Source organism: Excalfactoria chinensis, chromosome 1 (assembly GCF_039878825.1).
Source record: "Excalfactoria chinensis isolate bCotChi1 chromosome 1, bCotChi1.hap2, whole genome shotgun sequence".
In the NCBI taxonomy this organism is placed as follows: Eukaryota; Metazoa; Chordata; class Aves; order Galliformes; family Phasianidae; genus Excalfactoria; species Excalfactoria chinensis.
Genome location: NC_092825.1, coordinates 24,463,531 through 24,473,530, shown reverse-complemented (window position 1 = coordinate 24,473,530; position 10,000 = coordinate 24,463,531). Strand labels below are relative to the sequence as shown.

Sequence of the window (10,000 nt, the reverse complement as noted above, 5' to 3'; positions counted from 1 at the left end):
ATGCACCGTTTGGCACTGTTGCTGTTTGATAGGCGCTGACTTACACATTATGTGGTGCCACATCACTTATTTTTCTGGATGTGTCATTAATAAATACGGTTTTAGCCATGTGAGGTTGTAATGTAGGAAATCAAGGTGTAGAAAATTAAGGAAAGCAAAACTTGGAAACGCCAAGTATTAGTCTTTGTGGCCTTTTAGACGTTACTACATTTGTAGAACGTTTGGGATCCAGGCATTTGTAGTCAATGAAAGCTACAGATGCAGTCGTACTGGCTGTGTCTTTGAGAGCTGGCGTGAGAGCTCTTCTGGGCTTACCTTAAAAATACACATATTCCGCTTTACTCCTCCATGAGGCTTATCCGGGCTTTCAGTAAGTTGGATCCCATGAAAGAAATTTCTTTTGGTGTCCCACCTCTCCTGTGGGCCTTCCAATGGGAAGGCAAGGGTGGGTCCGGCAGAGAGGAGAATTAAAGGCACATTTTGCTCCAAAAAAATAAAAAAAATAAAAAGATATGCTGGACGTAGAAAGTGCTTAAATCTCAAAAGGGGTTCTGTGGAAGAGTTTATAGACAAGGAAAAAAACCAAAACCTCAAGGGGCAGCGGGGAGAAGCTTTGAGCCTGGGACAGAAGTGAACTCGGCACAGGGTTAAACAAAGGCTGTGGGGAGACAGCGCTGTCCCGACAGCCATGGATCTGAGAGAGCGGAACAGCAGTGAAGGTTGTTACAAAAAAAAAGGTGTAAAAAGTTGGCGCTGGGATTGTGGTTTGTAAACCCTGCGGACTCCATAAGAAGCCTTTTTTTTTTTCTTTTCTTTTTCTTTTTTTTTTCTGTCTTTCCTTTTTTTTTTTTTTTTTTTTTTTTTTTTTTTTTTAAGGGAATTTGCCTGCTAGGCAGGTCTTCCCTAGCTCTCACAGTTCTAATTATTTCCTACTGCCCTAATGCTTTCTCACTATTAAATTCTCCATTGACTGTAATAAAGTCTCCCTACTCTCAAGAGCTTGGAGAGCTGCTTTTTTTTTTTTTTTTCTTTTTTTCTTTTTTAAAGACTGGGAAAGGGAGGGAGATAGATAGCTTCAGGGAGAGGGGCTGAGAGGAGTTTGCTTTCCAAGGTGCGGTTTCCCAGGCTGTCATTGCTCAAATAAGAACCTCATTCCGAAATTGGCTGCTTAGTTCTGTGTGGACTGTGGGTACTCAATTCAGCAGGCTTTTGCCACTATCCTATGTGTAAGGTGCGCATTTTCCAGCACTGTGTGCAGTACTCATATAGGCAACGCTGGCCTGGGCTTTGTAGGGATTTTCTTTGCACCAAGAGAAAATAAATAGCGGTTGGAAATCAATTGTTGGGGGAAGTGAGCTGTTGTTTAATACTTGGGTGAGTGCGACAACATATTCCTGTATTTTTGAAGGCGGATGAATGACTGTGCTCAGCACTAACCTAGTATTTAATTAGTCCTGAGGAGCTGTGATGGCGTGAAAGGGAAAGATGCAGCTGCAGCAGCGCAAGATAGTGTTTAGTCCAAGACTGAATGTGAATGCAGTGCTCTACCTTCACTACCTTTATCCACCAGTTTGTGACAGCCATCAGATAAAAGGATGTTCATTTATACATGATGTATAACCATACTGTGGTACACAGACGTTGAGTAAAATTGTGGCTTATAAGAGTGAGCTCAATATTTTAGGTGATGTTTGTATTGTCAGTGAAAGCTAACTTCAGTGCAGACAAATTCATCTGATTTCTTGAGATATCTCCTGCTTGCTGAGTGTGGCTGTCACACAGTGAGCAACAGGAGGGTTCCTCTGCCCTACCTGGCATGGCAGCTGAGCTGCTGCTGGATCCGCTCTGCCATCAAGAGATCTCCACTGGGGTAATTTGTAAAACTCCCGTTGTCAATTTCATAGCAACTGCATATTCAAAATGGCCTTCAGTGACCCACTGAGTGAGTGCCCACTGAAAAGTTTAGAGATACAGCCTGAATTCTTTACAGTACCATTTATTTAGTTTGTGGCCCACATACGTCTATCCCATTAATGCACTTTTTTAGCCATTTTGAACCATTACTTCACTCACAACTGCCATCTTCATTCATCAGGCTATTTGCAATAGCGAGGCTTTGAAGAAATTATTTTTTACTGCGAAAATTCAGAGTTTTTTGGTCAGAGATGCTGTCAGCTTCCTAAGGCACATGTGATACATATTCTTTTGATGGTGCTAAGATATGTGCTGTAGTCACAACTGTAACTTCAGTTTTCCCAAAATACCATTCCACACAAGATTTGAGCACACCATGCATTTTTGCAAGGAAAAACCTATTCAAGTAGATAACAATATATTAAACCTGTTTATATAGGTACTTTATTTGACAGTATTTCAATAGCAGTTGACCTAATTAGTGCTTCAGTAGTGTTAATTTACTTACATATTTAAAAATGTGCAGTGGGATAATTTATAGCTCTGCTTAACTCCAGCTTTGAGAGCTAACTGTTATAGATAAAGTTTAAAAAAAAAAAACAAACCACAATACATTTATGAATATTCTCTAAGCTTGTCTAATTTTTTGCTCTCACACATTCAGCGATGTCCTTCATATCTGGCATTTTGATTTATTAGGCAATCTTAAGTATTAAGGACTTTTAACATACCAGCACAAGGCTTGGGATGCATTGTGCCTTGTGTCAATGATGAATTAATCCCAGCAGAGCACAAAAGTTACCATTATTTAAGTCTAGCTTCTCACCTCCACTTTTACATCATAGTCAAGTTTTTAAGGCAGGATTTTAGGCTGTGCTGTGGGAAGTGTCACAGTGTAAAGTGAGGAGAGGTTGGCACTTAATGCTGCATGCTATACGTCTGTGCTGTCTGTATATAAACAAAAGTAAGCACTTCAGCGCTAGGCTGCAGGTGTATGGGGGTTGCTTTGATTCAGGAGCCTTTTCACCTGTGCTTGCAGGTACTGCTACTGGTTTCCATGTCTGAAGTAATGACAAGTCATAAGCTGGGCACTTTTTAACTGGAATTCCTGCTTCTTTGATGCAAAGATGGGGCCCTCGTGGGGACAGGGAGCAAGGCAACAGTCTCGTGTGGTTGTCAGCGCGTTGCAAAGTGCCACTGGTAGGCCTAGAGCAAAGAGGAACTCACTACTGGAGCAAGGCCTTGAGGAGGGAGGTTGGGCTGCACAGGATCCTGCCACAGGCCATACTGTGGCCCTGCCAGAAGTGGCACCTTGGGGGTGCTGCTGGGAGTGCAGCCTGCAGGAGCACTGTGGCCTGGAGGAGCCTGACCTGAGACACCCAGGGCCTGGAAGAGGCCTGTGCTGAGGGCTTACGCCTCGTGGGGAGGGACCAAATGGGGCTGGCTCTCAGCACACCCTGTCATAAAGTGAGGGGCTTTAATTGAGCTCCGGCTTTGTATCCTGCTATTTGTACAAATAAAAGACCACATCTTGATGCAAAATAAACACAAAAGCACTGTTGTGACTATAACAGGGAGTCATATACTAATTTATATAATAAGTGGTTGTGCACGCTTTATTCAAGATTATGGCTGCAAGAAATGGCATGAATTGCTGGGTGTGTTTAATGCTGGATTATAGCAATTTGAAACATGTCAAACACATGGCTAATGCCTCATGCTTCACTCATTCTTGCGTAAACCTGCATAGCCACCATCCATTATACCCTTGGTAACAACACAATTCTGCAAGTAAATATTGTTACACTAAGTAACCTTTCAATTCAAGTTGTTTAGGAAGAGAAAATGCAATCTTGTGCAGTCAGTTCCAGTGTCAGTTTAATGTTTCAGAAGGGAAGCGGTGTAGAGAATAAGTATCTGCACCGCGGCGTGCCGCCTTGGAGCACACGCGCGTGCACACGTGCGCACACGCGCAGACAACTTGCAGGAAGAGGAGTCAGGCTGCAGCTCCCAACTTGGTGGGGCCATAGCTTTCCTCTGCTGGCCTGAGTGCACCCTGACAGAATTAAACTTGTAACCTGCAGCACGACCGCGTGCTAAAATCATCAGCAGTGTGTTCTCTCTTGCAGAGAGCACCAGGCATAGCTTTGTTTAAAGCACTGGGCAGCAGAGCTCACGCTCCCCTTTGACAACTGGGCCTGGAGGGTCACTGCAGCACGGTGCTGCCTGTATGGGCATGGTCACAGGTCACAGGTGGCAGGGAGTGTGGAAGGGAAGAAAGGGAAGGAATGGAAGTGTGGATGTCTGGAAATGTGTGCCAACAGAGAGTTGTGCATGGGTTTTTATTTCTTGTCCTGTTTGAAATACTAAACTTTCTGTCTTAATATCTGGCAGCTGTTGTATTTTTATTCCCTTCGTATTTATTTATGACTGTTATGCTAACAACCCGTACTCCTGCTGTAAAAGCAAGAAAAAGTACATCAGTGGCTTAATGAACTGCTGCAGGTTCAAACTGTAACTGAAAATTATTCACCAATGACTGAAATTACTGACACATGGGTATTAGAGATGGTCCTTGTGCAGGCATTTTCAGTGCCTTAATTTGTGGGGATAGAGTTGATGTATGTGCACACACGTGCACATGTATGTGTAAATATACAGATGTATACAGATGTGTGTGCATCTGCAGGAGAAAAGAAAGGGAAAGAGAATGTTGCTGTGCCCTTGCTTTTTTCAGCAGCCCTTCTATAGTTGATAGCAGTGAGGAGTCTGTGGACAACCAGCCCAGGGCATTCCTCAAGCCAAAGTTCCTGTATTGCTTTTAAAAATACCCTTTTAAAAATAGAAAAGCATTTCATTTTTAACATGAAATTCTGGAGACTCTTTCTTCCTCATACAAACACTTCAGTATTTCCTCCCCTTTGCTGCCAAATGAATTACCCTCAGAATTGATGGTTGATGTTTGATTCTCTCTCTGCGTAGGGGTTGGGTTGGATCTGTTGTTTCCTATTGCTGGAGCACTGTTACTGGCCACGTTATGCTAAGCCCGGTTCTGCTGGCTCACAGACACTCTAACTTAAAATGCAGAGCCTGAACTGCACTCTAGGGCTTTGCACGGATACAAAATCCACAAGACATAAAACCCCTTGGTTAACATGAACTGGAAGATGTTTAACCCTTCTCTGCTAATTGTAATGGAAGAGGCAGAGGGGTGTAAAAACGCGGGATTTGGCTTTTTTGGTTGTTTGGGTTTTTTTGCTAAATTTCAGAGTGTTTTCTACTGTTTTGGTTAACTGTCGTGTGCACCCCTTTGCCCTTCTGATGTCGCTGGGCTGAATTACCGCTGTTATTGTCTAACGAGAGAAATTTTAAAAGATGAACCTGTCTGTTGGCTAAATCTTTGTTTGACTAAAAGAGGATTAATGTTTGGATTTCCCGAATTTCCAAATCCTTGTAACGATACAGTAGATGAAGTGTTTTAAATAGATTCCCACTATGATATACACGTCCTTTTATTCAAAGTAAATATTGTAAAAATCTGAGAGGGATGCCTGCTCCCACCGTTGCGGAATACCCGCATTAGAATTTTCATATCACTACTAAGGGCAATCAGACCCTTTTCTCTGAATATTTTAAACATTGTACATGTAAAATTTATGCCTAATTTGAATACTTATTAGCTGCCTAATCTCAGAAAAGAGTATTAGCTTTGTTTTTGTCTTGTAAAATTCATCACTATGTGTATCACATCTTCCATTTCTATTATTTTTCTTAGATGATGTTGGTGGGAGCGCTCTGGGAGGGCTGTTTGTCCACAAACACATCTGTTTCAGCTGTTGTTTGCTGTGGTGTAACAGCTGCCCGCCCTTACATCAACCACGTTCGTGCTTGGGCTTCTGGCATCTTGTTTATTTTTGACCAGAGCATCTTCAAATAACTCACATTTTGCTATTTCAACTTCCCTCACACGACACGTTCGTGCAGCTTATCTCGTGGGTTCGTGGTGATTTATGCAGTGTTTTGATTTATATCCCACGCACACAGTTTAAGTTGCAATCATTCTTTCCCCGTGTTCCTTGCTAGGAAGGGATGCTGTGCGCACTTTGCAAGAGAGCAAATCCCTAAGTTCAGTAATGAGGCAGAGCAGCAGCGTTGCTTCTCGTGCTGTTTGCTTACACCTCACGCGCGCCTCAGAGGTATCTTTCAGCGTAGCACCGTCGAGGTTGTTGTGGGGACTCGGTGCGTCCGTGCGGTGACAAAGGCAGCGAGGTGCACACTGACGCCACTGGGGCGGGATGGGACTTGGGTGGCTCTGAGAGCAAGACCTGACCTTTCCTTCCGTATTACTGATACAAAATGCTCCTCGAGCTGCTGGTTGTGAGGGCACGCCGCTTCTTTATTTACTGCAAAGATTTCAACTGATCTTGGCAGGACATCTCATTGCTATCCTGAAAGTACAGTATATTTATGCAGTGAAAATGATAAAACATTTATTACTGTAGAGAAGGTAATATGCATAATTTATGCTGTTTTTAGCACAATCATTAGTGATATTCTTGATAGATTTTATTTCCAGCTTTCATATCTAATACATGCCTGGAAAATTAATTTTATATCTTTCATTTATTTGCCTATGTTAAAATTGAGTTTTAAGTCATCTTCAAGTGAACAGTTTGATTGCTGCTCATGCATAAGCTTAATTACTTCCCAGGAAGGACAGTATTAAATGTTTTAAATGTCAGAAAAATAAATGAATATCAGCCGTTTGATTAAAAAAATAGGCAATATCTGACGTGTTTTGCAGCAGGAGCTTTTTCTTAAAATGCCTCCGAGGCAAAATTTTATTTAGTCACAAAAAAAAAAAAGAAAAAAAAGAAAAAAAAAAAAGGGAGAAGCCCATTATACTATTTATCATTGGTTGATGCCATATGATTTGTAACACCCTTACCAAATTTTAATTTTGTATGATTAGCTGTGCATCATTAAACAACAGCCTCGCATAAGATACGCTGTAAAATTCTGACAGAATCAAGATAGCGAATGTTTTAAAGAAGGCTGTATAGTCATCCATGGTTGTCAAAGCTGGATAATAGGAAATATAGAGCGGCGCGTGCAGTCGTGCCTTCATTTAAACCAGTTTTATAGGTAGACTTTAAAATGTGGTCGTTCGTAAATGCTATTGACCATGCTGCACGCACGGCGTGTTATTTTGGCTGTTAAATGGAACCGCACAAGGATTGCTTATAGAAACCATAATTCCGGTGATTAGTATCTGTGCGAAGGAGAGTTGGGACCGCGCTCGGTGGTAAATGGCTCCGCGAGGCTCTCCCCGCTCCGAAAGATGCCGTCAGTAATTGGCAGAGAGGGACATCTCGATAATGGAAGTGCGAAGGTGTAACGCGGTGTTAATTGATACTTCTTAATCACTTTTAGGTATTAAGTCATGATGCAGGAATCTGCGACAGAGACAATAAGCAACAGTTCAATGAATCAAAATGGAATGAGCACTCTAAGCAGCCAATTAGATGCTGGCAGCAGAGATGGAAGATCAAGTGGTGACACGAGCACTGAAGTAAGCACAGTGGAACTGCTGCATCTGCAACAACAGCAGGTAAGTTTGTTTGCCGCGCCGGCTGCTCTCGCGCGGCCCCGGCTCTCCTGCCGACCCGCGCCCACCAGGAGCCCCGGGAGAGCGGGGTGGGGGCGGCCCCCCCCTTCCCCGGGGGGGGCAGAGGCAGGGGCAGGGGCAGGGCCGGGCAGGGGCAGCGCGGAGCGGGGCCGGGCTGGCGGCGGGGTGCGGCGCCGCGCGGGGCGAGCTGCGAGCGGCGCGGTCCCGCGTGGGGCCGGCGCGGCGCGGCGCCCTCCGCCAGAGGGCCACATTCCCTGCGAGAGCGCGGCGCGGCCCGAGCGGCGGCGGGCGGGGTGCGGGCGGCGGGAGCGCCCCGTCAGGAGTGCGTGCGCTCGGAGCCGGGAGCCGCCGGGGGAAGCGGCCCGCCGGCAGAGCGCGGACCGGCTCGCTAGGAAAACGTTTCTTTTTAAGTTAGTTAGTTTGCTTTCTCAGCGACTTAACGCCGGACGGCTGTTCTGGCGAGAAGCGTCTCGTTAACCTGTTGTCTGCTTACTGGTGTCTTCTGAACGAGATGCAGTCAATTAATGTTTGCGACTTCACGTTTCCTTTGATACGGGGCACGAGCGCAGTCCCACTTTACCCAGGAGGAGGCAGCCCCCGCCGGGGCGCAGGGGGTTGTGCGACGCGGTGCGGAGCGGCCCCACCGGCCGCCACTGAGCCCGCAGTGCCAGCGCCCCCGCGGCCCCGGCCGGAGCCCCTCGGTGCCGGGCCGGCAGCACCGCCCCGCGTCAACCCGCATCTCCCATCGGCTCTACGTGCCGAGGGGCTTCGTCACCGCACCGGTTACTCATTGGTGTAATGGCAGGAAAGTTGTCTCACGTAAGACAAAATATTGTAAAAATCCCGTTTTATAGAAACGCGTTGAGACATGAGAGATAAATTGCGTGTGTACGGGCCTCTGAAATAACAGGTCACCGTGGCTCTTAAAATTGAATCATTCTCGGTGCTGAACTGAACGGTGTACCCCGGCTACTTTTATAGTTAAATATTTTACACGGTGACAGAAAACGTGGAAGAATTAAACAGTTGGAGATTTAAATACGAGAAGTTGCTGAGGCTTAAATCTGTGCCTTGCTTCAGGTGCCAGCGTGCTCTGCTCTAACAGTGCCACAGGCTGAGAAAGGGTGTTCAGTGTCTTCCTCGAGTTCCAGTGCTTTACATGCATACATGTGTTAGTATTATCTCTATATACACAGTGTATATATATATGCACTAGGTTTATAAGAAATCACGTAGAATATATAAAATTGCATGTATAATTTAATAGCGTTTTCCTTTAAAAGCATGCTGTCACCTCTATCCAGGTGTTCAGATTATAGCGGTATTCTAAAATCTTCATCCTGGTGCACGTAATTGTTAGGAATGTGTAGAAAAGTGAGGCAGTTTAAAACACAAAACTACCAATAGAACTGTGTGCTGCTTCCATGTTACTCAGAGCAGCAGTCCTGGAGGTTTGCGGTCCGTTTGCCCACAGAGTCACACATTCCTGCAGATAGCAAAGACCACAGAGAATAACAACTGCAGATGAAAATATCCAGTTGGGTAGCAGTATCAGGCAGGTTCTGAGGGAACAGGCTCAGAAGCGACAGTCTTTTCTTCAAAACTGTGACGAGATCTTAAATAAGAAGACAGGCAAAGTAAAGCCATGGGTACAGCTAACAGGGCTCAGGAGGCATTTTATGACAGGGTCTGCACCGCAGGATTTAAATACAACTTGAGTTTGGCTTATAAATCCTTCTATAAAATATGTTGATGTGAAACATAAACACTGGTAAACATGCAGTAGGACGTCCTTTAGATAATGGGCATAGCTTTATACTGCTTCTGCTTTTCTTCCTCTTTTTTTCCCCTCTGTTTTTTAGCCTATGCCTTTTGAAACACGATTTAAGAGAAAAATACTGCCTGTTTTTGTTGCTGTCACTCTACTAACTCTCTCAAATGCTGTTTTTTATATGTGACTTGCCAGACTAAGTTTGACAAGTTGAAAAACAGAGCAAACCCCAAAATACCTATAGTTATTTTTCTAAAGATTTTTTATTGTTTAGACATATGCAAGATATAATTTACTGATGTCACAGTTAAACATTCCTCTTTTGAGTTCTCCAAGTCATTTTTATCTGGGCCTTCACTTAAAACAACTGAAGTTCTTCACAGCTTTCTCTGAAAGAGGGAACATTTCCTTTGGCTGGGCAGCCCCTTAAAGTGATGCTCACACCTGAGAATAGCCATAGGGATTGAGTAAGATTACAGAGGAAGTTTTCAGCCTGGCACAGATGTGTACTGGGCAAAGTTACGCATAAGACATTTCAGGCTATGTACAAAGAGCCACTGGGATAACCTAAACATTTCAGTTTGTATGTGGTCTTGTTCAAGCATCATGTTGAAGCACGTCAGCACAAATGGCTAGATTTATATAAAGTTAATATGCTAAAATAATAAACTTCATCAGATTCTTAC

At 44.2% G+C, this 10,000-nt stretch overlaps 1 protein-coding gene across 17 annotated transcripts in view; it reads left to right on the top strand.

The window, feature by feature from the left end:
• FOXP2 (forkhead box P2) overlaps positions 1-10,000 on the top strand; it is a 404,928-nt gene that overhangs the window by 209,712 nt on the left and 185,216 nt on the right. For 15 of the 17 annotated variants that reach the window (XM_072331323.1, XM_072331332.1, XM_072331313.1 and 12 more), the window contains one exon: positions 7,348-7,525. In XM_072331323.1, coding sequence (XP_072187424.1) covers positions 7,358-7,525 — 168 coding nt within the window. In that variant the 5' untranslated portion in view covers positions 7,348-7,357. Of the gene's footprint in view, positions 1-6,403; positions 6,422-6,927; positions 7,060-7,347; positions 7,526-10,000 lie in introns of those variants that run through there. The other 2 variants (XM_072331248.1, XM_072331257.1) reach the window with 2 other exon arrangements.